Genomic DNA, 27,397 nt, shown 5'->3' with positions numbered 1-27,397 from the left:
TATACCAACTTCACTTCTTTTATCCACTTGTACTGTATTTTTTCTTCCATTCACTTAAAATATGCGAAAGAAAGAAAGAGTCATAGGTATGTATGTATATTTTATCTAGGATTGTTATTTTCCACCAAATGTATATATAATCATCAGAATTAAACACTAAATTAAATTCATTACTCATTTAATACGAATTTTCAATACATGTACCAAATTTTTCAATAGAATAATATTTTATTTATGAAAATTTCATTAAGATGCAATAATTAATGCAAAATGTCTAAATGGACCCCATAGCTTAGTGTTTGAATTATATCCCCAGATATTAAATATAAATGGAGTTCCTAGAACTCCAGAATTGGCAATTTTGAGGAATGTTGTTCAGATTTAGTTTTTTTTTATGGGTGAAAATGGCATAGTAGCCTGCGTTATCGATATACACTGGCGGGGCACCAGTGAGAGTTGATAGGTGAGGATGGAAGCAAGTCATTTAGCCTATTGTGATAAATTCAGCAAGACTTAAACACAACGGTTTCCGGGGGGAACCACATGGAGGTCGACTTGATAGGTGTACCCTATCAAGTAGTTGCTAGCAATAGGGCCACTACACCTCATTACTAACAATCCCTTTCCCCCCATCATATTTCGGTTTAGTACGCCTATTATGACTAACCCTGTATTTGTACCAATAAATAATTATGAGACTAAACACCAGATCTAAATGTATAAAGACATCTAAATGTATAGTTAAATATCTTTTTGTTTTGCTCTGCTTAGAAAACGATCTACATACCTAAAATACATCTAAGATTTATATATTCAGAGTACGTAGTACATTTATGTTAAATTTTTTGAGAAAGCAACCGTAAAAGTTTGAATCTCGTTTTGTGGCTTCGGTCGTCCTTGTACACGTAATTAGGGTGGATGTGTACCGTTATGGTACGAGATTCCCCGGTGGCCTGGATGCGCAGGCGCAGCTCACAGTGCGCAGTGAACGTTGTAGATACGCGCACCGCCCGCGCGATTCCACTCTCGCGCACGTTGCACGCACGGAAAACTTTTATACAAGTTTATTGATTATTTTAAATGAAATATTGATATCCAGTTAAGATTGAATTGTGAAGTATGGCGCAATTGTTAGTGTTAGTGTTCGGTGAGAGTTAATTTTTATTATTTACAGATATATTTTTGTTGGTGTTGTGTATTTAAAAGTGGTTATCAATGAAAAAATTGATTTCATTGTGCTGAGTTAAGTATGAATATTGTCTTGTCGCCGTCGCTCGGCATAAAATGGGCCACCCCTTTCTTTTCTGTGGGTATCGTAAGGCGACTAAGGGAACTTATGGTCGAGGGATGAGCAGCAGCGTCCCTCTTAAAACATCACCAAAAGCCTAACTATGGTTGCCAATCCTGTCTGCCAAGCAAGGCAACTGCTGGCAAAATTTTCCAACTATGGGGGAGGCCTATGTCCAGCAGAGGACGGATAATGACTGAGATAATAAACATAATTATAAAATGTCTTTAAAAAGTACCTTTCAAAGTTCACAGTATAAAGGCAAACACATGAAAATTAAAAAGACGAGAAATTAACTGCCGTGGTAATTGTCTTAGATTTTGTTTTTTATAATTTTATGAGTATAAATAAAAGTTTTAAATTATTTATATTGAAATGAATTTTTACACAAGTTTTTTTGGACATCTCCAATTAGAATAAAATAAAAGAAATACATTAACTAATAAATATGTGTATATAATTAATATTATGATATTTTTTAAATAGATTAATGTATTAGTTTATAACATACTTTGGTGTAAATCATGTTTAATAACATTCAAAAAGATTAAATTTGCTTCTCTACATATGCTCGAGGGTAACATATTATGTTAATGAAATATTTTAATAAGAATTTGGGTATATAAAATTATAATAAAAAAAAAAACTTGTATCATGATATTTATTTAATAAAATATAATTTTATATTTATTTGAATAATACTTAAAATTCTTCCGAGAAAATAATATGTCAGTCGGTTCATTTTTACGCAAAGAAATAACTTAAGTATAACCTACCTATTTTACGCATTTTCCAGCACCGTAATAAAAACAATTTCTGGACATATTTTATTCACAGATATTTATTTTAAAATTAAATACCAAGATAAAAGGAAATATAAAAAAAAAATTAAAAATGTATGGCTTCCAGCATGTCAGTAACAGTTTTAATTACTAATTTTAATTGATTTTCAAAAGGAAGAGTTTCTTAATTCGTCTATAAAAGCCATGTCTTCGCCAATTCTAAATTGAGTTTGATGATTCATTTGTATAATCGATAAGATGCAGGTATTATCGTATTAATACTATATTTTTTTTATGATAAAAGTGGTTGCTTCTATTGCTATATAGCCATGTTCTAAATACAAATATGTGTTTTGAATTTAATATAAAAAGGTTGATAGTCATCTGTGTGTTTCTGATTTTAAAATAGGAACAGTGAAATTACTAATCAATATTCATTTTAATTAAAGATATCGACTTTTTTATTAGTTAGATAAACATGTCTTTTTCTTCCTTTCATTCTTATTTCTTATGTACATGATAGTAACTTTTGATTTTCCCTTTAGAAATATATATTAACATTTTAGCCTTTGTCCTTTATTGACTAGTATAAAATCATTAGTACTAGTAAGTTGCTTTACAAATTATTACCATTATTACACGCACTTTTAATGACAATTAGGCAAATATATGAACGCACTTTACTCTAAATTGTACGCCAACTTTCTATTTGCACATATTTTACGTCACAATATCCGTTAACACTGTGTGAAATAATTGGATGAAAATTCTGTGAAAGCATATTTTATTCATATAGGTAATAAACGACATTGCTAAAATAACGACAATGTATGATGCTTATTACATATTCATGAATCGAAAGGGATAAATATTTTTAATATAATATCGTTAATTATATTATTATTACCCGATTATTGGAGAAGAGAGGATAACGTTTTTCTGGGCCTTTATAAATTATGTCTATTCCATGGGTGCAACATCCTATATGAATTGGTACACTTTAATAATAATCATTAGGTGTTTTGAAAATCTGTAAAACTATATTTACCTAAGTTATTCAAACTACATGCATACATATCTGTTAGTTACTCATTATTATTAAAACTAATATTATGAAAATGTATTTGAATGTCTATAAAAATATTCAAATGTACTTATGTAATTCAATCACGTATTTGAACAAATATTTGGTTTGATTACTAACATATAGAATTATAAGAGTATTCATATATTAACATGTAGTTTTTATTGTCTGAGTAGACAAGTTAGCAAAAAAAAAAATCAAAGGTACAACTATAATATATACAGAATAACAATACAACGTAATTCTTGTTAATATAATAAAGTACATAAAGATCTACTACAAATTCTTGCCACAGTTGTGAGAAATTAAATTTTTCTCCAACACTATAAGAATCATAAAGTGAAGCTGCACAAATGATATCCGATCAAAGAGCTTTTAATATTGAATATTGCTAATTTGCAGCAAAAATATTCCGATTTTAATAAATTAAAATTATCGGGGATTCAGCTGGCGATCAAAGGGAGTCCCTAATAACATCAATTGGTTTGAAATTGGTCCACTGAAGCCCGATCGGTACGTTGTAAAGAGAGCTCAATTACTTGAAGCCAAACACGAATGTCGCCACAAATTAAAGAAACGTACCAAGCAAATGATATTATATTATCGGAGAGTTGATGGGGATGAGTGAAATAGAAAGCAATAGAGTAGACAGTAGCTAATATGTATTTTTGAATTATGTTCCTGAAGGTCAAACAAATAAACCCAATTCCGCAATTTTAATATACATAAGTATTTATAAGGTACTGTTTATGTTTATAAGCGACGGTGATCACTTTCCATCAAGTGCGCTGTTAAGTGTACATAACAAAGTCTCAAAAAAATGTTCGTTCTCTTCTAAAATGTCTACTAATTTAATTTAAAAATTTAGAATTTGATATATATTTTATATTGATATTTTATTTAGCATTTCATTGGTTTTTCTACCATTGAATTTATACCTTAGTTCCGGCATCATGTAAAAACTTCTGCACTAAATTAGATGCGATTTTCAGTCTTATTCCTGAAGGTTTAATTTAACATCTGGATTATGTTTTATATCGATACCTCAAATATAGAGTTTGGAAATTGTTACCTGTATTTAAAATCCACGCGTAAGAAGTTGCGGGCAAAAGCTAGTCTAAATTATAAACCTAAATATTTGATAATAGATAAATTCTTTTGCAGGTATAGTCGGATTATGGACTCAAGTTGATTGCCTGGCAAACAATAAGTATGATGAGTATGTAATAATATAATTATTTAATATGAATTTTCTTAAAATTTAAATAATAATCATCATTTAAGATCAAGCGATCCACATTTGTGATATAAAATTTTCAGCTATTCGCTCGTACGTATATATCCAGCAAATGAAACGCAAGTGGAGGCCGTCAATCGCTTTCAAGACCATGAGGACACTATCGAAGTTTTGAAAGGGAGTAGAGGAATAAATGATAGTTTAGATTTGCTGGTGGCACCTAACCGCATTAACTACGCACGCCAGTTTGCTGATGAAAACAATTTAGGATTTGAAGTGAAACAACAGGAATATGGCAGGTCGGTAAATAAAATATAGATTTTAATAAAATAAAATAACAAATTGAGGAAATTAATGATTAAAATTACTAAATTCACTATTTTTATTTTAAAACAAATAAAACACGAAAATGTAAGATAAGATATTTTATTACATATTATATTTAGTGTATTTGAAATCAGTAAGCATAGTCTTATAGAATTACTTAGAAGCAAATTTTGTTTCGCAACTTTAAATTGTTTTTTCTGTATGTTTATAAACTTTATTTGTACACACCTAACGTGTGAAACGTTAGGTGTGTACAAATAAATTGACATTAACATTGATTAGTAAGTATATTACTGAATAGGATGGTAAACTCTGAACTGATTTTGATAATATTATTTTAATTATTATACATGTACTTAGTAGTTACCAAATTATTTTTATTTTATACCAAATCAGGACATTCAAGTCAGTAGAACGCGTCCCCCGGAGGCGAGTGCTACGAAGTTTCAGTATCTACGACTACAATTCCTTTTCGGCTGTTAGTATCTACTTTCTATAAAGTTTTCAACTATATACAGTAAGACAATTAGCTTTCATTCTCTTAAATTATATAATGGATTAGATGTACTCTGTCGCTTCGCCCGTGGTCATATCTTACTTTTAAATAGACTATAAGCGTCTAAAAGAAATAAGCTATCTCCTTCATTTTCAAATTCAACTGGTACATCCAGAAATAATCGCACGTTCAAACAAATTATTATATTAGTATAATACACCCCTTCCTTTCTCGTGGGTTAAGACACACACGGGACTAGACTAAGAAAGGGCGAGGGATAGGCAGCAGCGTCCCTCTTAAACATCTCTAAAACCTCTCTCAAAACCGCAATCAGGGCTGCGGTTGCTAATCCATTTGCCAAGCATGGCAACTACTGGCAACACCCCGCAAGGGGGAGGCTTATGTTCAGCAGTGGACAGTTAAAGGCTGATATTATGATGATTATAGAATAATTATTCAGCACAATTTGGCTTCAGAATTCTGGGAATTCCTCAATAGAGGTCTGTTACTACATCAGTAATCAGTAAATAATGAAGCCCATCAAGTTTTATATATATACATATATATATAAACATATAGATAGATTTTTCCGCTGCCATATCATTTATCTTAAGGACCTTTTCCGCTAAATATAAAATTTCTCGTTATAGCAACGAAGGCCTTTATAAAACAAACTTTCAAGTTTAATAAATAAATGTAAGTTGTATATTTGTATAACTTACTTTTATTAATTTTGTATCCCAGATCCAAGAGTACTTAGAAACCGTCGCAAGGAGACGTCCTGAACTGGTTACTCTTCAGATACTAGGCAACAGTTATCAAGGTCGGCGGGTGAAGCTCGCGAAAATATCAACAAACCCTAATGCTGGGAATCCCATAATATTTATCGATGCTGGTAGGTAGAGATTTTTTATAGTATGCTAACAAAAGAATAAATGACCAGGTTTCTTTATTATTATTTATTTATTTTTATTTATTTATTCATTAGTACAAATATGTGTACATGGCGTACTTAATGTTAAAAGCATTCTCTCCCAGTTAACCATAGGGAAGTGTCAGAATACTCGAATGCGGTACTACTAATTATTGATAAACATACATACTAAAATTACATATATAAACGAATAAATATATATGAATAACAAATGTACTTACACATATTTGATATATATACGATATACTATATTATACACGAATTTGGAAATAATATAAAGTACTTATTATGGTACTAGGTTATAACTTAATTGTATGCTATTTAAAAAGACAAACTAGTTGTCCAACCATGTAATGATAAGGGGAAACTATGTTTTATATGAGACGAATAAGACTGAAATAATGTGCAAATTATAATTTTTCTTATACATTACCAACTCCAAGGACAAAATAAGAAGTTGATACTACTGCATAAATATTTTGTTTATATTATTTCTATTATTATTACTATTATGTTATTCCATACAATAAATCACTTTATGCTCCTATTTCGAGCTGATATCAATGTGACTGAGACATGTCTGAAAAACTCATAGTAGCTTTTTAGATATATTATGCTTATGTATATATCATACATACTCATTTAAGTATGTAAAAACATCCCCTGTTTACATAAACATCACTACATAATGCCATAGTAAATAATAATAGCCAAGATAAACGCCTTTTTATATAAACCGTTTGAGATATTACCAATATGTACTTTATTTAACGAGGCAAATACTAAGCTCTATCTTACTCATATAATGAAATTGTAACTGGACAATGTCTGTACATGTAAGAGGTATTAATAGGGGCAATAGAGGCCAAAATAACATGCTTGTCTGCCACCGCAGTGTTATAAAAAAAAAATTTTTAGAAATATGTCTGTTTGTCTTCACCTATGTGTTAAAACAGGTATACATGCACGAGAATGGGTAGCTCCAGCGATGGCCTTGTACTTGATACACAGACTGACCAACGATCCCGACGCAAGACAAAATGAGTTGAACGGCGTCGACTGGTACATTCTCCCGGTGGTCAACCCTGATGGATATGAATTCACTAGATCCAGCAAAGCTGTAAGTCAAGTATAAAAATTACTAGCTTTTTCCTGCGACTTCATTCGCATTACCGGGATATGTTAACTGACCGAAGTAAAAAATGTATATCAAATTTCATAGTAATTGGCTTAGCTGTTAAGGTGTTAGAAGGTAACAAATAAACTTATTTTCACATTTATAAAATTAGTAAGGATTATAATTATAAACTAAAAAGGATCTCTCGTTAGTCAAAAATATGTATTAATGTATACATATTTTTGCCTTTATACGATACATTAATTATAAAAGTATAATGTAAATTGATTTTGCGTTTTTCACAGACGGTTACGGTTTATCTTGCGATAATCACTTTTTACAGTATGAGTGTATAAGTAAATGGGTGATAATAAGTCACTAATTAGGGAGGTAGTTACATATTACTCACGTTATTGCGTAACTACCGTTTTATTTTATATTTTATTTTAATATTACGACAGAATAATGTTTAGAATGAAAACCCAGAAAATAGTCACTCGAATGCTGTCATTTCTATAGAAATAAAAATAAATAATGCGCAAATTTAATTTTCAATAAACAGATTTTGCAAGTATTTATTAATTAAAATTTAAGTTAATTTGATTGAACAAAAAATCATTTATCAAATATTTCATAAGAAAATTACCTGTCTTAAGTACAAACTATATTACTGTTTATAAATATATTTACGAATAAACAATTAGAAACTATACTAAAGTTTTAGGCTAAGTTAAAGGCTTTAGTTTCAAATCAAATAATTTTACCTTTAATGTTAAATACGAACTTCACATTTCACAGAATCGCTTATGGAGAAAGACGAGATCAAAGAGTAACGGTAACTGTTATGGCGTTGATGGCAACAGAAACTATGGCTTCAAATGGGCCGTCAGTGGGGTGTCAAACAACCCTTGCGACCGAGAAACATACGCCGGCCCTCAGCCCTTTTCCGAACCCGAAACACAAATGGTCAGGAATGTCATGTTGGAAAACGCTAAGAGATTGAAGCTCTACGTCTCTGTGCATTCGTATGGACAGTACTTAGTTTACCCCTGGGGCTATACAGGAGATTATATCCCTAAAGAGTGGAAAAAACTAGATTCCTTGGCAAGAAGTGTCTCTGACGCCGTACAAAGGGCAGGAGGAAAGCCTTTTAGAGTAATGAGTGCAGGAAAATGGTATCCGGCGGCGGGTGGCAGTGATGACTATGCTTTCGGTGCTGTAGGTGTTCCTTACTCTTATACTATGGAACTAACAGACGGATACGAGTTCGTATTCCCTGAAAGATTATTAAAAGTAGTTCTGCCGCAATTTTATGAAGGTTTTCGAGTGTTCGGCGCACAGATTAAAAAGGAGTTCAAAAATTCAAGGGTACCAAGAGATTCGGATACAAACGACAATGAAGACTGATACCAAATCATAAAGAGGCTAAATTTGAAATATATTTAAATAAAGAAATACATATAGGATAAAATTTTATAGTTTCATTTACCTAAAACGAATTTTATTGCTTATTTTCTACGACGATAAGAAATTACAATCATAAAACAATGCGAGTATGTGATATAAGATCTTGTTCAACTTGAGCAAATTTAGCAAACAATGAAATTTTATTTCTTATTTATGAACATATTATGTATAGGTATGGTTTGTATTTTTTTATTCAATTGTATTTCGAATATTATGTATAATAGTAAATTATGTTTGAACTGTTTCAGCAAATTTTAAGTGTAACAATGCTCAAATTTGTGGGTTTGTATTAAATTATAACATATTTAATTATATTTTTTTAGATCTTGTAAATTATAGCTTTGAAAAAGGGGTTGGTAATATCAGCATTGAAAAGAAATACACATCTTAGTATAGTTTGTCTTTTCATCCTCAGGATATCGTACCTAAGAGGAAACTAGGGGTATAATGCTCTATAGACTAATTCAAGAGAAGGAAAACTCAAATTAAAAGTTTTATACAAACTGCATAACAAGCGTGGTTAAATTAGTACAATTTTATCTAATCTTAGTTATAGTACAATATGAGGGATTTTAATAAGAGTAATAAAAGGCAAAACTGTAGTCTGTATATTTGTTTCGGCATAACGTAAACGTTACTGCACCAAATTGAATGCAGTTTTTATAGTTATGATCTTGAAAATGTAACTTAAAATCTATATATCAATTACAACTACTTACTACAAATAAATTTCTATATATATATAGATTTTAAGATTGGTATCTCTCGGTTGGGCGATATCTTGATATAATAATCCATATGTTACGGTGATAGTTCTATATCCAGTAATGGGATGATAATGGTTATGATGATGACGCATTTGTTAGTTTTGAGAAGTCCCAATGATCATGTGGGCACTTTATACCTCGTCAAGTGCTCATGGTTAAGTGATGGTTCCTCATAACGCACTGATAGTATGTAGCATTATTATTTTAAAAAAAATTGTTATTGAAATTTAAGTAATTATCTATTAAAAGTTTAATAACTATGTTGACTTCTAAACACCTTAATCATAAACAAATCCAGTTAAATATGTATACTTCCCTTACCTAACAGATTCAGATATTGGGGGGAAAGGGATTGTTAGTAATGGAGACTGAGAATCCCATTGCTAGCAATATACCCAACCAGGTCGACCTCCTCGCGGTTCCCCCTGGAAACTATCATGGTTAATTCCTGATGAATTCATCATGATGGGCTAACTGGCCTGTTTTCATTCTCATCTATCACCCTTCGCTGGTGCTCCGCCAGCGTATCCCGTTAGCGCAGGCGGGGTTACCATACCATTTTCATCCATCAAAAAAATAGATTCAGATAATGCTAATTGCCTAAATTTCAGATACTAGTTATTAGACACAAGTGAAAATCGATTTACCTAAATCTTATCTTTAACTAAATCTGATTATCTAAATCTTTTTTCAGCGTATGCTTTAATAATATTACTTTTTTGGTTTCTAGATGCAAAGTAGTAAGACACTGTTATACAAAAATGTTAGATGATTTAAAACATCACGAGGAACAGAATTGTATTAAGGACGTTGCTATTGGCGCCAGTACGGTAAATTTTTAATATAAATATTAATTAAAATTTAAATAAAATATTTATCTTTAATACAAGACATACCAGAGGGAGACTTTGTACAAAAGTCGATTGCTTGGGTACCTTTGTCCCATTCGTGTTTCTACCGTGAAACAGTTGTGTTTGCATGCCTATGTTTCGGTTTGAAGGGTGAGATATGAATTTACAGGGTATAGAGGAATAACACTTGAGTCCTCAGGAATGGCAACGCATGGGGGGTATCATGTATGAAACAGCATACTCTGTTATGTCAATGGTACTGCTCATGTCTATAGGCGACGGTTACTATTTTCCATGAGGTGGGCCGTCAGCTTGTTTGCTATTCTAAGTTGTATAAAAAAAAAAGAAAGAAAGAAAGAAATTAAGTGAAATTACTAACAAATCGAATTTATTTCTCTAAAGAAATCTAAAGAAATTTTATCAATTATTCTATTTTTTATGTGTACTACTATTAATCATCAGTAGACTGTTTAAAGTCGGGTAAATTATTCGTGTATTTATATTTTCATTACGCTCTATTGAATCGAACTATATAATATTATTCATCTGAAAGCAAGTTTGTTTAATAATGACGCCTTGATACATAGATCAACAGTTTTAAAATATAATATAGAGAACTATATAGGTTATTTTGCTAGGTAGGTAGACAAATAACTAGGTAAAATTGTTTTTATCAAACAAACATATATTATAAACGCTACATATATTAAACCGTTTTTTAAGCAGTTTAAAATGTTAAATGTGTTGACGGTCTATTTAATAGAGAGTGGCGACCGTCGTTTAAGCTCGACTATATTATTCATGGGCTATACAGAATATACTGTGACAGCCATAATACCCTTCATGTGTGTTTATAATTTTAATTAATAAACCAAATAATTAAAGCGCCTACATATTTTTTATCATCGAAATCAAAGATCTAGTTAAGATAGAATTCAGGTTAATCTAGTACTAAAAACATTTAATCAAAGGACCGATAAAAAATTCAAAAAGAAGGTAATAGTTATATTATGTTCACCACAACAACAAGAATAGTCAAATACCTCTAACTGCCCCAATAGTAATTATAATCGTGAACATATTTTTACAGGTAGCAATATTTCTAACAGCTTTGACGCAGTATTGTGGGGACATAATAAAATACAATATCAACGAACAAACAGCGTACACGTTCGAAGGACGATATCTTTATGAGGTAAATAATTTGATAAATTTACATTTCTAAATGTATTTAATTATCAAATGGCCTGATCAAATTAAAAATTTTTAGTTTTCCATATATATTTTTTAACAGATTTTTAAAATAGAAGGTTCCTATTAGTTATGGTTCTTTACATGGACGATATTTCATGTCTCCATCAGTGAATACGATATCAAGGTTGTAGAACTTATGTCAGTAGATGCCTAATTGAATTAATGAATTTTATAATTAAATCAAAGTAGGTCCGATGGTGAGAATATATCAAAATAATCCAAATCAATATTATTTCTGAGTTTACAAAAAAAAACTTATATCTATTTGAAATATGTAAATATACTCACTTATAGATATTATAGATAGAAAAATACTTATATATATTTGAGAACAATTTTCTCTATAATGTTAATAGTAAAACTTTTATTTAATTTAAAATTTTAATGTTTTCAGGTGGTTATAAATGGCACACACGAAGAAACCACAATTGATTCAAGGCCAATAATAATGATAGACGCTGGCCGACAAGGTGGAACTGAACCAGTGACCCTAGCGCTATTCCTTATTGAACAGCTTGTAGCATGTGAGGAAAATGACGAGATGATAGAGAAAGTTCAATGGATCATTTTACCTAGCGCGAATCCTGATGGCCAGGAGTTTAATAGAGTTGTAAGTACTGATAATATTTTTATGGGATGAAAATGAAATGGCAATCCCCGTCTGGGCTAGTGATAGGTGATAATGAAGTTTGATTAGTAGCCTAGAGATAATTACGATAGCTTTCAGTGGTATAATCTGAAAATATAAGAAAGGCAAAAGCTGTAAAATGCTATTCTGAAGTGTTTTTAATGCTTTTAAATTTTTTTTGCGTGTATATTACACAATACATCTCTCAATTCAAAATCAGTTTTGATAAATCTTTGCGTATGGTTAATGATAAGGTTTTTTTATTTATTAGTTCGTAAATTAAATATTTATAACGACTATAATATTTGTAGATTTTTTTTGGTAGGGCAAAATATTAAATTATATTTACAAACAATATAATTTTTACAGGACACATGGAGAAAAAATCGTAGAGTATCAGATAATGTGCTCGGTATTGGCGTAGATATATCAAGAAACTTCGAAAGCCAGTGGGGATCATGCCCTAAAATAGAAAGTGGATTTTCACCCATCTACCCAGGTGTTGGACCAGTGTCAGAAAATGAAACACTATTCATTAAAAATCTCCTCCTAAAATACAAGAAAGATATAAAAGTCTATCTATCGATCAGACGCGACGGTCATGCAATCTTGTATCCATATGGCTACACAAAAAATCACCCTGCAAATAGCGATAGATTAATAAAAGTAGCCGCAAACGTTGCCGCAAAAGTGAATCAGAGAGCGGGCGGTCTTAGTTTGTTTCTCAATCATAGTATCTATGAGTCTGAAGAAAAGGAACGTTGCGGACATAGTGTTGACTATGCTTATGATCTCGGCATTCCTTTGGCTTATGAAATGCGTGTGTTTCTTGGATCCAATAATCTTATAATGTCCAAGTTCCACACATTGCCGCGGGGCTACGAGGCCTCACTCCGAAACGGGTACTACAGTGGTATAAGGGAACTTTACAACATTATTATAAAAGAGAAGCAATATGGCAGAGTGTACTAGTAAATTTAACTTTACACAATATTACACGTATCATTTACGATTTAGGTATACCAAAAGTAAATAGGTAGAAGAGGCACGAGATCACGATCCAGGAAACACTATTCAGAGTTGGATTATATGATTTTGATCGAGCATAAAAATCTTCAACTGGGTCAAAATTATGTACCGAGGCCGGCGGCATCTATTACGATACAATATTTATTTAGTACATAATGGTATATCTACGTTGGAGGAGTCACTTTTCCACTTTTCGGTAGGATGTCGGTCATGCGCGGTGGTAGTGGTAGAGCGCGCTTGCGCTAGGGGTGGGGCCCGTGGCCGTTCAGCCCGCTGCCACTCTGTAGTCGGCCGCAGCGGCGGCGCCGCGCCTGGCTTCTGCTGCTCCTTGCCTCTGTACTCCTAGTAGCACTCTCGATAACTCAGCCGCCGCTCGCGCTATTAAATTCGAAACATTTTTATTCCTTCGTTTCTTCTTTTCAATTACGCTTTTGATTTCTAGTTGACGATTTATTTGTAGAGTGAGTTTATATTTTTGAGTTGTTTTTGATAAATAACATCGATGAAGAGAAACTGCAAATAAAAATTTCGTTTGATTTTCATAATTAATTTTGTGTATTTAAAAAAAATAACGCCGACGCTGTCGCAGCCGAAGTTCGGGGTTGGAGAACGAGGTGAGTATTGGTAATAGAATTATTTGCAGAGATTATGGAGTCACTGAAGCAGGAAGCGGAATACTTGGTCGCCGGAAAATAGCTGTGTCGATGGGCGGAAGGCGTTCCGTCGGCAACAGGTTGCCGCCGAGCGACGGGCGTTGGCAACTGTACGGAAGACAGCTCTCCCGCCCGCTGACTTTCTCAATTCTATTAACTGCTAATAAACACCCCAGATAGAACCTTTTGCGCTAATTACCAGTCGGGGACTTATAATATTAAATTCTTGCCTCGCTCAGCGGAAATTCTGCTGAAATATTGCTTTTTATACGAAACGAGGGTAAAATAAATTGCATGGATTAAGTTCTTTGGCGTAAAATTAATCTTGTATCATGTTTTTGGTAATTAGAATGGGTGAAAAGTATTTAAACAGACTCGTGCAGTGAATTTAGTAGTAAATTCAGATGGACCTTAAATATATATTTGTTTATTGAACTATAAATTAATTATCTAGATATTTAGAAAATATATGATACACATGTAGGTAATTTTCAAACTTATAAACCTCGTACAGTGTTTCGCGTTAGTATAGTACGACACATTATTATTTTAAATAATTTCAATAATTGATTTTGTTAGATATAATAATTTAGTTGGAGGATGTAATAGGAAAATGTATGTTAAGGAAAATATTAGGAATAGAAAGAGAATATATAACTATTAAAGAAACAAAAAGAAAATCTTGTAGGTATATTTAAATAATCATAAAATCTACTACAATGATATTTATATACATGTAAAAAATATAGATATTACATACATAATGAAACTATTTTAATTATTGACTCTGCTACAGTCGCTTTATTTATAATTTTTGGTAGAATCCCAAAAGCAGAAAATTCTTAATTCGTCAATATTTCTCGTGGATTTATTATGCGGCTACATAGCCAATTCTGAACAGATTTTTGCAATTGATAGGTTATATTTTTATGTAGGTTTCATTTTCATTTTGTATTAATTGAAGTCGCCGTTTTTTCGCAGGCAAAAAACTGCTTATTGCGAAACAAAAATTACATGAAGATACACGATTCCGATCATAAATTAAAACATTTTAAATTTAATATATCTAAGAAATATCTCGTCAGGCATCTGCATGTTTTGTCATGATTGAAGATTCTATTTTTTGCGGAGGAAAATATGTTTATTGTTTTATAAAATACAAATACATTAAAGAAAATCCTATATATAATATCCAAAAACTATTGACCGACTGGTTAAATGTATAATTAACATTGATTCACCATTAATTATTTAGTAGGGCGTTTCGAAGATTTATTAGATTATATTTTAAATTAACAAATATTCCAAGAATAATTTGAGTTGATAAATAATCTAATTTAATAATTATTTGCTAATAGGGTGACTTACGATTAAATATTTCATACTGATATTATAATATTTACAATTAAAAATCTGTACCACGGATAATTTAAGATTTTGTGCTATAAAAAAATATTTCGGATATACAGGAGTAAACTTTATTCGCTAGAAAATAAATTGTATAACATATACACAAAAAAATTAGATGAGAAATAGATAAATTGCGGACTGTCTCAGTTTTTTAATTAAAAATGCATAAAATAATTAGTAAGTAATTTGCGAGTTTAGGACGTAATAACATTTTACAAGACGGTACGAGCATTTCTAAATAATATATTTATTTTTTATACAAATTTTATTAGGACTACTTTGAAATCTATAATAGTATAATACTATACAATTTATAAGAATAGATATTTATGCATTCGATTCTCTTTGCTTATCGCGTAAACAATAAGAAAATAAAATAATTGAAAAATAAATGTTCCTTAAAAAGTAAGCATATAATTTAAATACTGTCATTGTCCTTTGTACGACAATGAAATTCCAAAATATTTCAGCTAATGCTTCGAATTATCTTCGCTCTTTATTGGATTTAAAGATCTCGTAAATGGCCTAAGCAGTATCCAAAAGATAAATATAACATGATCAAAACGTCATGGTAATTTTAGTTAAATCATTATTTTTGTTCGGATGATCGTTTCTACGCCGCTAGATTTCAGTTCGAAACGGTTATAAAATTAAAATGTATGGAAGCATAACTTGAATAACTTAATCATCAGAAAGAGCATGAGCGTCTCAGCTTTTGTGATGTCCGTATTCCATTCCTATTTATAGGCGGTGGTTATCACTTACTACCAGGTGATTCGTCAGAATATTTGTTATTTCAAATTACAGAAATAAAAATCGTAAATATATATGTAGTTTCGTGCATAAGAAGGAAGCTATGTATTTAATTGAAGATGTAGGAAATTAAATACTGATTATTATTATCATCAAAACCAATAGATGGTTTCTCGCTTCTCGCTTTTGGCCTCAACTTTGTCTCTTTGTAAAATGGGGATATATTAGCTTAGTTTATAACGTAGTTTGAATTAAAATTTGGAAATATTAAAATCATATGCCAACAATGATGATTGAAAAATAATGAAGAATTATCGAAGCGGACGTAGTTTAATAAATTTGCATCCCCCAAAATAAGTAATTATATTAATATACTAACTGCCCATCTTCGCTGAACTATTGAAGAAAATGAGAAGCAGCAAATTTCACCGCAAATGACGACAACGGAGGAATATTTTTTCTCGATGCATCCGGTTAACTTGGTAAAATGTGGGTTTTCAACACAAAATTTTCATTTTTCGTAGGAATTTCTAAATATTTTTCTTTATACAAATCTTATCCTAGTAATTATAGACACAACGCAAAAGAAAGAATTCCAAATAATAGTAGCTGTTCTGGAGGACGCGTTTACATGAATTCGGTAAATTTATTTTTATTTACATAGATTTTTCAACCGGCTACAAAAGTTCAAAAATAATTTTTAAATTAAAAAAAAAAATTATACACTTTGAGAGTATATTCTGTGGGATAATTTCTATGCAACTTACAACAAACAAAATGTCTTCGCCAATTTTGTGGCGATTTTAATACTTTTCGTAATTGTCATTTGTCTCATCGAGGCCTATTTAATGTGGAACAAAGTTATATTTTGTATCTTCTTCTTTAATTAAAACTTTATTGGTTCAATAAGTCATAGAAATATAGAGAATAATAATTTTAACGTGTTTCAATTCGGAAATAAAATACTCTACCCAGGTGAATGTCAAATGTCCACGGATCCATCGCTATCCCTCAATTTGAAACCTCACTATATCGATTACAAAGTTCTAATTTCGCAGCCTATCAGATAGGGAGCGTCCACACTATCTGTAGGGACACTCGTTCACAAAGTTTCAAGTGGTGATAAGAAGGGTATCGATCGGCCCCATTGCGTAGTCACGGGGCGTACAAACACCTACGCGATAAGATATGTATATGCGGGTGCTTAAACTCAAAACACCATACCCACATGTAGCTGAACGGCGGTTGCACTCTTTATGGCTAATATCGAATTGTTTTTAGATACTTTCCTAGATTTCAATAGGAATTTTATTAGTTACTTTAACTTATTGAACTGCAAACACAATTTTCTAGTGACTATAAAACGGTTTTCAATTAAACCTCAAACTATCTATTTTTGATAATATATAAAATCTTTTTTTATATATTTTAAACTAAAATGACTTACTCCCGTGTTGGTCTTGTAACTTTAATATTGTCTTCATCAATATTAAAGTTTGTATTTTTTAGAACGGTTTACCAGAGAGAAACTTTGTACAAAAGTCGATTGCTTGGGTACCTCTGTCCCATTCGTGTTTCTACCGTGAAGCAGTTGTGTTGATGGGATATGGCGTGAATTTACAGGGTACAGAGGAATGACACCTGAGTCCTCAGGAATGGCAACGCATGGCGGGTATCATGGGCGAAACAGTATACTCTGTTATGTCCATGGTACTGCTCATGTCTCTAGGCGACGGTTACCATTTTCCATCAGGTGGGCCGTCAGCTTCTTTGCCATTCTAAGTTGTATAAAAAAAAAATATTTAACTTTTTTTATTCTTTTAACTTTAAATAACCAGGGAGAATACTAAAGTATGTATGAGAGGAGGTATATAAGTAAGGTTTCGCAATACGCCTGTATTTCTTGTACATTTAAGTATAATAATTTAAATTTAAATTATCCCATAATAAGAAATTTTATTTAAATATTATTTATAAAATAACCATCACATTTAAAAAATAGGTCTAAGTCAAAAACCTCCTTTTTTGAAATCGCTGCAGAAATTATTCAATAACCCAAAATGTTATTATTTAAATGTTCAAATAAATAAACAAATGCAGAAATTATATTGCTACAGCTTGGAGTTTTTCAAAAAAGGGTAAAGAAAGTTTCTTCAGGTTCGGCAACGCGCATGTAATGCCTCTGGTATTACAGGCGTATAAAGGCTACGATAACTGCTTAACATCAGGTGAGTCGTATGCTTGTTTGCCACCTCAGTGGTATAAAAAAAATTACAAAATAAAATTATTGGTAAAATTAACAAAAAATCATTTTGCAAAAATTTAATACCGAAATGTTATTTATTAATATTAAATAAAGCTATCCATGATACCATATTATACCAAAACAGACCTTGTTGGTTATGGAATTTAATTCGAGAAGTTACAATAGTTACTTAGTTGCGGACCCTTTTACTAGAGATACTTCAAAGGGGTTTATGTGTCTGATATTTAATATAAATTGGGTGGGGCCCTTAATTTATCATCCTGTGTTCTTCTATCACTTACACTTATGTTTTGCAATTTACATTTGTGTACTTACACCTTTGAATGAACTGAAATATTGATTAAAAAAAAATTGTGTAAAAATTATATTTTAATATTAAACTCGTAGGATAATGTCCCTTCCCATTTATAATATTAATATATAAATGGGAAAGTTTATAAGGATGAAGGCATGAATATTTGTTACTCTTTCACGCCGAAACTACTGAACGGATATGAATGAAATTTCGTACACGAGTAAGTTTTATCTAGTAAGTATAAGTTATGTTAGTACGCACACAATATCTCCATCCATGCGTAGAGTAGCGGAAATCTTAAAATGTGCCATATGATCTTCATATACAGGTATTCAATGCCAACAATATTTTCTTCTGGATAACTTTTAAATATTTTTTCTTTGCGTGACAAAGAAATGCTGATAAGAGATCAAATTAATTATTATAGGTATATTATTATGCCTTTAATTAAAAATAAAGTGAGAGTGTTTTGGAATCGAAGAGTCAATATTAGAAATTATTGCACTCAAAATTGTCAAATATAATTAATTCTGGCTGCGCTTTTATTCGTATAATCGACAGGTTTGATTATAATGTAAAATGTGTAATATAAAACTTATATACTTTCAAATTTAAAGTGTGTATAATAATATTCACATAAAATATAATCCTATCTATTATCTATAAATGCACGCACAACTTTATGAAGTTCAAAAGCCAGACAAACAGCAGAGTTCATTTTAAATGAAGTTAGAGAGGATATTGGATTTCTAACTCCTCGGCTCTCGACATGGATGTGTACAAAAAAGAAGAGACATTTACGATGTGAAATGTATAGAGAGTTTTTACACTTAATAGTTACGTGTAAATGTATGAATCAGTTGTGGATCGATTAGTATTTGTAGAAGAAGTACTTAATAGTAGTTAGTAGAAGCAAGTAGAAGTCAAAATTGAATAGTAAAATTCCTATTAGGCATTACTTATTTAAATAGTCATATATAAGTAGTTTTGAAACATATATTTAATAGGAATCAGAGGAATAATTTGTAAGTCTGTAAATAAATTATCAAAACCTCCATTTTCGGACGGTAAAATTTGAAGGACAGGATTTTACACAAAAATTTTACATTAACTATATATTTTTTATTATATACGTGAAAGTTTTACGTACTTTTTACCTTATTGTATTAACGTACACATAAACGTAAAAAGTAACTTCTGTAATTACAAATATAAGATTAAAAAAGAGTCAAAAAATTTTTATTTGCTACATTTTGTTGTAGTTCGATAAATTAATAATATATTTTTAAATAAAATCAACGTGAACAGGTTTAGCAGATGTTACTGATAATGAATATTGGAAAGATATAATACTATAGGAGCAGATAGTTCATAAATGAATGTCCGTTCTAACAATTAAATTTCCCTGATCCTCACCTACCTATGAATTGCATACGGCCAATTTAGTATTAAAGGATGGTCGCGGTGAACCGTGCAACGAGGAGTATTAAAATTTGAAGCGTTCAAACTTGCCTCCTTTTAGTGTTCATTACGCCGGAAAGTTGATGAAAATTCATACAAGTCTAAGTTCTAATGAACACCGGTCGGGGAAGTTGGACAGGTATGTAGATAGCTCCACGGTTAGATACAGCCCTTTTTGTGGTTGCGACTTAAAATGGCATGCAAGTTGTTTTGAGAAGTTTATGACGCTTATAAGTTTCAAATATTTGGAATTTTCCATCTGGGATTTTAATTATTATACCTTTAAAGAAATCTAATAAAGTTGGTTTAGATATACTATTATAAAATTTATTACAGTAAATGTCATAAACGTCGTGATGATAAGATTGATGTATTACAATTTTAGTATTTTTTTTTTATTTCAGTTCGTGATCACTATGTACACCTTGTAGTATTTCACCAATGTGTGTATTATTATAAATATATTATTATCGTATATATCATATTTAATTAAAATAAATTGTGGAAAAATAAAAGTTACTTTTTTTCACATATTCTGTTATCAGTGAATTACATGTGAATCTGTTAATAACTACATTTATGAACCAAATTCAGCATCTCATTATGAATTATTGATATTGTCTTGACATAATTAAATTACTTATTATATACAAAAGTAACGTATATACATTTTATACGTAAAAAACTGATAAAACGGGCCAATAGTAATAATTAAAATATAATATAGCATTAGGGGTGATATTTTAGTAATTACGATTATTGAGATTTCACGGTACTTATGTAAATATACCTAATCGTTTTATAATTGACCTCTACCGTCTAGTCCAAGAGTGCAAGCTCGAATGACTCTCTTATAATAAGCACATTTAATTAAAGTTATTATTCTTATTAGATTAAACTTTAGCTGTACACTATTAGGTGATGTTTTGAGATGAACACTTCTGCCCATACATACAAAGAAAGGGATCCAATGGCATTAATTAATTAAAATAATTTCTAATAATGTGCATCAAGTAGTAGTAAATTAATATATATTCTTTATTGCACTTGTAAATTACATTGTTAATGCATTTATAAATATTGTGAGCAAGGGTGGACTTATCTCTGACAGAGATCTCTTCCAGTCAACCCAATGCAGTTAGAAAACATGTTGTTAGCGGGCAGCTGAAGTGCTACAACTATTAATATTTAGTGTACATAAACAAATATACAGTTAAATAAAATATTAAGATACATAATAAAATATTACATAAATACATATACTATAAATAAATATAATATCTACCTACTTATACAGTGGATGTTAAAATAAATGAATATACTACCTAGAATAGAAATTTAGTTCAATGATTTTAAGGTTTGACAGTTCAATTATAAAAATAAATAAATTAAGATTATGACTCAAACGAAAGAAAATGTAACTTCAACCTTTTCTTGAAAGAGGTAATTGAAGGGCTCTCTTGTATGTGGGAAGGGAGTTTGTTCCATAATTGGGCAGCTCGATACGAGAAAGAGTTGCCCATAAAATGTGTTCTACACAAAGGTAGGTCGAGCATCCTGGACTGAACTTGACAGAAGCGTTTAGGACGGATTGGTGGTGGTAATAATTTAAATCGAGAGCGGAGGTACGAAGGAGAATTGGGGTTATTAAGTATGTTATAAAGGAAAGAAAGGATGTGCATATCACGTCGAAGTCGGAAGAATTAATTGTAGTTTTAAAATTGAATATAACTTTTTGGATAATATTTTTGAGGATTCAAATATCATTAACATAACAGCTTATAATTGTTCACTACTGAACATAAGCCTCCCCCTTGGGTGGTTATACTAGTAGTTGCAAAACTTGGCAGGCTTATTGGCAACCGTAGTTAAGCTTTGGAGACGTTTTAAGAGGGACGCTGTTGTCCATCTCTTAGTCGCCTCTTACGATATCCACGGGGTGGCCTCTTTTATACCGGGAACACATGGCACGGGATTCAAATATATCTACGAATATTTTTTTTTTATGTCAAGCAAGTTTATTTTATGGCTAATTGGCACACAACGAATCTAAAAGTAGAAACCTGATTGTAATACAAATTAAAATTCAATATTTAATAAATATTATATAATATAAAAGACCAAGGGGATACTATAGTGTTAACTGCTAATTTTACATAGGTTGAATAAGCTAAATAATGCTGAAACTTATGACAAATTTAAATTCAATTAAAGTATTTCCCCAAAAGTTTGTATACTTCCAACTTGAGGACGTTTGGCTGAAAGCGTCTCACACCCTTGGGACATCGACAACTTCAAATGGAACCACTTTAAACTAACTTCATTTGAAAATTTACCTAGATTTTGCCTTTTACTAGCCGATACTGCTAATTTTTTATTGGAATATTATTTTACATAATAAGAAGGGTCGATATTTTTTGTAATTAAAACTTACACTAAATTAGTTGTTTCCCGAAGCATTATCGGCGTACATAAGTACATAAAGTATTTTATTATATCTATAAACTACCCGTGTAATAAATTTCATTCATACGCATTCATTTATTTTCATACAAACGGTTTTACAAACTTTCACATTTATATTATTTGAAGATTAAACAAATGAGTACTACTAGTAACGGTTGACTCTGTTGTTACCTTTACCTTTATAATATAACGCTTTTTTACAATACTAGCTTTTGTCCACTACTTCGTACACATAGATTTTATATATAGGAAACTCAATGAAATAAGCTACTTCTAAATGGAGTATCAAGACAAAACATAGGTATACCAGATTTTAAGTTAGAACTTCATAAACACGACAATAAAAACCGTATCCAATTACCAAATTGGATACAGTTACACTTTACGGTTAATTACACCAGTAAATGTTATTGCGTGAACATATACATAGACGGGTTATGACGGGGTAGGCAGATTTCTAAAAATCATTGTTGTGGCTTCTATTTGTCTTATTAAAATCCCTCGTATAATTTTTTCTAAAATATCTTATATGTACATCTTATAGTTTTGTAACTATTATTTATAAAAATATAATTTATTAAATTGTTAATATGTAAATATTGCTCAGTAAAATCTAATATAACTACAATGCTGAACAATAGTAAGTAATAACTTAAAATACAAACAAGTTTGACATTATTCAGCCAGTGTGGCGATTTTAAGGGGTAACCGATGAAATTTTAGTTGAACGTTTTCATGTTTTGAAAGTTATTTTGTCGCTAGATGAGTATACTGAGATGATTTTGAATTGCTATTAATTGTCACTAAACTATAGTAAGTGAACGGTACAGTCATCTAGTATAATTGTACTATACTATTCCCAGTGCTCTACTAGTGTTGATAGGATAACTTTGTAGGATAACTAGCAAATTTTTGTTTCTGTTGTGAAGCGATTATGCTTGCATGGCTGTGTGTTGGTAAAAAAGTTGGGATATAAAAGTGAAATAATAGGGTACGAAGATATAGGATAATAATCCCCAAGAATTCATGTCATTCATGTATATATGATGGTTGACATCATTACGTGAGCCGTCGGCTTGTTTATATATATAAAAAAATAATGTGATCCAAAACCTCCAACGACAAAAACATTTTATTTGATCATGGCGCATTGGTGAACACGTTGCGTTTCGTAAGTGGAATTTCTAATTCGATTCCAAATTAGGCAGATTTAGGTAACGATAATTTCTTAAAACTAAAGATTTGTGTCCAATGGTATATATATATATATATATATATATATATATATATATATATTGTAGTATACGAGTAAAAACGTCGTATAGTTTACGGTAATAAGAAATAGGATCCAGCGGGAGATATTAGCCCCGTTGTTATTCTAAGTGGATTAAGGCCAGCGCATTTCAGATCTGGTTAAGCCTGAATCTAACATTAAGTCTGACAGGGCTTACCGAGACTGCACTTTGTAACCTTAATTCCCTGAACTGTTGTATTTTTTCCTCCCGAATGATGTAAGGCTTAATGGCGGTTACTTATAAAATGTCACTTGGGATTCTTCAAGCACAGAAAAATGGTATTAAGGAACGTACTTTATATGCATTAAATATTTAAGTTTATATATAGTTTTGATTTACATAAAATCTAATATTTCAAGAAGAAAATTCATTCGTAAAAATGACCGATTGAACTATGTATTGTGTAGTTATAGACCATTATTATCCCATTAAATATTATAACCTATAATTAAGCTGACCAAATGAGGCCTACAGTATTTTATATTGAATTTAGAATAAAAATAAACCAAAGTATTAAAAAAGGAAAATTACATTATTCTGATGCTTATACGTGACTTCTGGCATCCCTCTGTTACGCACGCAGGGGTGCGTCCGACTGCTGTCCCTAGCTCGTTGATATACTCTCCCATTGCTGGGAAAAGATTCCATCATCGACATCTGTCATCGTTATTTTATATCTAAACAATAACACGTTCCATTCATTTGTTTAAAAAAAAATCAATATCCACCTATAAAAGCAAAATGTATTAAAAGACATTTAAATTATTTTACTGAATAGTAAAAAACGATACGAAATTAAAAATGTCTGAAATGGTAAAACAGTTATTATTACTTCTTGTTTTCTATGAATATAAAATAAAGATAATAAAAAGCAGTCTGTAGTTGGCCATTATGTGACATGAGCAGAATCACACACACTTGCTTTGATTAAATCATCATCATTATCATATAAGCCTTTAACTGCCCACTGCCGACCCTCCCCTCTGGAGGTTACGCCAGTAGTTGCCACGTTTGGCAGGCGGGTTGGCAACAGCAGTTAGGCTTTAGAGATGTTTTAAGAGGGGCACTACTGCCCATCCCTTGCCCTCCCACAGTCGATTTTTACGATACCCACGGGAAAGGAAGGGGTCTTCTATGCCGGGACCACACGGCACTTGATTAAATACTAGCGATTACTAATAAATAAAATACAGCTCATATAACTTGCTGATAGTATAGTTCTCTACAGGTGAAAGAATTTTTATTATCGGTTAAGTAGATATTTATTGAGTTGTAACAAAATACGGTATTTATAGAATATTTTAAAATACAAATAAGTTATGTACCGTTGAATATAATAAAACAACTTATCCTACACTCGTGGCGTTGTTATAACAACCACCCGAAATAAACCCATATCACATCAGCGAAGAAATAATAAAAGCGTATCAACAACACTTCTCAGTTCCGCCCGATTAATTCATCAAGTTATGACCCCGCCCCGCAAACATAAGCTTCGATCGCAACGCAAACTCATTAGATAAATGAAAGAGTTTACAAAACAACGCGATCGGACCAGTGTCGGCTCGCCGACCGATGATTGATCGACTTTACTCACTTCACCCCGAGTTGGGGGAACTGGGGGAAGTTGCTCATAAGAAAATATCGTACGAGTCGGTGTCGAATTACCCATTTATTCACTTACGTCGAGTGTGTTTGAGTTGCGACACGATATGTCTGCTCGATCGCAATTGCTATAATAAATTAGTCGTCACCTCTTCTATACGTATTACGCACCAGTTTCGAATGTCTCTTATAATACGATTAGGATTTTCGCGTATAATTCGTGAATAAAAAAATATTTCTAGATATGTAATTTAATGTATCCAGGTGTATTGTCAATAAAAAAAAGATAGTCCAGTTCATACACTATTGTTAAGGAATATAAAGGATATATATATTATAAAGGAATGTTATAAAAATTTCTACAATTTAGACTATGCGTCGTATGTTTATCAGTATTACGATATGAAATATGCAAACATAATCATCTCACATTATCAGGGTTAGCACACTAATTCAATTTACATCGGAATAATCATTCTCTTAAATTTGGATCTCGGCTAATAATTGGTCAATGATTTAATCTACTACAGAATGACTTGTTCAAGTTTGTTAAATATTTTACATACGTTTATTATCATTCGCGAATTAGTTTCAGCTGTTGTCACCTCATCAGTATTCATACAAGAATGAAATAGTTATAGACTGGAGTAAAGAAATTACACTTTTGAGTATTATGTTATTTTTTTTATGTAATGTAGAATGGCAAACGTTTGCCATTCTACATTACATAAAAAAAATAACATAATACGCCGCTGACGGCCCATCTGATGGAAAGTTGTAACCGTCGCTTATAGACATGAGCAGTAGCATGGACATAACAGTGTATACTATTTCGCCCATGATACCCCCCATGCGTTGCCATTCCTAAGGGCTCAGGTATTATTCCTCTGTACCCCAAAACGAAAAGTGTTCTCAGTAGATTGTATTTTTTTTTTTGTTTCTTAACTCAATTAATTATAAACCGATTTGTAAAATTGTTTTATTATTTTTTTATGTGAAAATATATTGTTTATAGATTAATCCTATAGAAAATTTATCAAAATCAGTTTAGTACTTTAATTTTAGATCAAAATGAAAGAAAAAACTGATTTTGTTACAATTAACGCCTTTTTTGTGGGACAAAACCTTGAACTTTCTCTCAACTTCCAGAAATTTTTAACCGGAGAACTGGAAATGATAGGTTCTCCACGAGCTATGCTGCGTGGTTTCATTCAATTTGAAATGGAGTTTTAAATAGAATACTTGAATATAGATGCATAAAACCTTAGTCTTTAGGAATGTCACGCATAACCCTTATCATGAGTCTCACAGAGAATTCTGTGGACCCATTATCTTGTTTGCTAATGCAACTCGTAGAAAACTATTCAGCAGTCCTTTTTATATTCTTCGACCTCTTCTATTTCAATAGTTTGCCCAATCCACTTCTATCGATAGTCTTTACTAATAATAAAAAAAATTGAAAAGCCACATCTTTTTTATATGCTTATTGGGATTTTGAGCATAAAAGCATTTTAAGTATGATAAGCCTCATTACGTTATCGCATAACAATCCAAGTCCTCCAAGTATTGCCCTATTATATGTACGAGTTGGGACCCAATTACATTCAATAACCAAGACCTCTGAACTAAATCCTTAATACGATAACATTGTCCAGAGGACATCTCAATAATGCGTGTATCAGAACAATACATTTTTTACCCTAAAGTAGGGTATGACAAACTCGAGCCGACGTGGCCGCGGGGCCTCTTAAATGAACCGAAGTTCTCGAAACGGAGTCAACAGGCATAAAAAAATATTTTGTAACGTGTCTTCCGTGGGTATATTTTTAAGGATCGCTTCAAACTATACTACCTGGTTTGTATGATATTATGCATCTAAATGTAACAGATACTTATAGGAAGTTTAAAAAATATTTGTCGATTTTCCATTCA

General features: G+C 31.3%; 2 protein-coding genes across 2 annotated transcripts in view; both read left to right on the top strand.

Annotated features, from left to right (window-relative positions):
• The first annotated feature begins 962 nt into the window (after nucleotides 1-962).
• On the top strand, nucleotides 963-8,736 carry LOC113521850 (carboxypeptidase B-like). Its single transcript, XM_026907504.3, has 7 exons — nucleotides 963-1,147; nucleotides 4,319-4,373; nucleotides 4,475-4,690; nucleotides 5,115-5,196; nucleotides 5,959-6,109; nucleotides 7,105-7,268; nucleotides 8,064-8,736. The coding sequence occupies exons 1-7, from the start codon at nucleotides 1,120-1,122 to the stop codon at nucleotides 8,670-8,672; spliced, it is 1,305 nt and encodes a 434-aa protein (XP_026763305.1). The 5' UTR covers nucleotides 963-1,119; the 3' UTR covers nucleotides 8,673-8,736.
• A 1,497-nt stretch (nucleotides 8,737-10,233) lies between these two features.
• LOC113521849 (carboxypeptidase B-like) overlaps nucleotides 10,234-27,397 on the top strand; it is a 93,178-nt gene continuing 76,014 nt past the window's right edge. The window contains exons 1-4 of the mRNA XM_026907503.3: nucleotides 10,234-10,329; nucleotides 11,441-11,545; nucleotides 11,999-12,214; nucleotides 12,602-13,875. Coding sequence (XP_026763304.1) covers nucleotides 10,261-10,329; nucleotides 11,441-11,545; nucleotides 11,999-12,214; nucleotides 12,602-13,204 — 993 coding nt within the window. The 5' untranslated portion in view covers nucleotides 10,234-10,260 and the 3' untranslated portion in view covers nucleotides 13,205-13,875. The remainder of the gene's footprint in view (nucleotides 10,330-11,440; nucleotides 11,546-11,998; nucleotides 12,215-12,601; nucleotides 13,876-27,397) is intronic.

This window comes from Galleria mellonella, unplaced genomic scaffold, assembly GCF_026898425.1.
Source record: "Galleria mellonella isolate WM207_F2 unplaced genomic scaffold, CSIRO_AGI_GalMel_v1 utg63, whole genome shotgun sequence".
NCBI lineage: Eukaryota > Metazoa > Arthropoda > Insecta > Lepidoptera > Pyralidae > Galleria > Galleria mellonella.
The sequence above is the reverse complement of the archived record's forward strand: the minus strand, read 5'-3'. Positions and strand labels throughout refer to the sequence as shown.

Coding starts and splice junctions, on each gene's coding strand:
- LOC113521850 (XM_026907504.3), top strand. CDS start 1,120: ATGGCGCAATTGTTAGTGTTAGTGTTCG. Junction 6,110..7,104: donor CATAATATTTATCGATGCTG/GTAGGTAGAGAT, acceptor GTGTTAAAACAG/GTATACATGCACGAGAATGG. Junction 7,269..8,063: donor TCACTAGATCCAGCAAAGCT/GTAAGTCAAGTA, acceptor CACATTTCACAG/AATCGCTTATGGAGAAAGAC.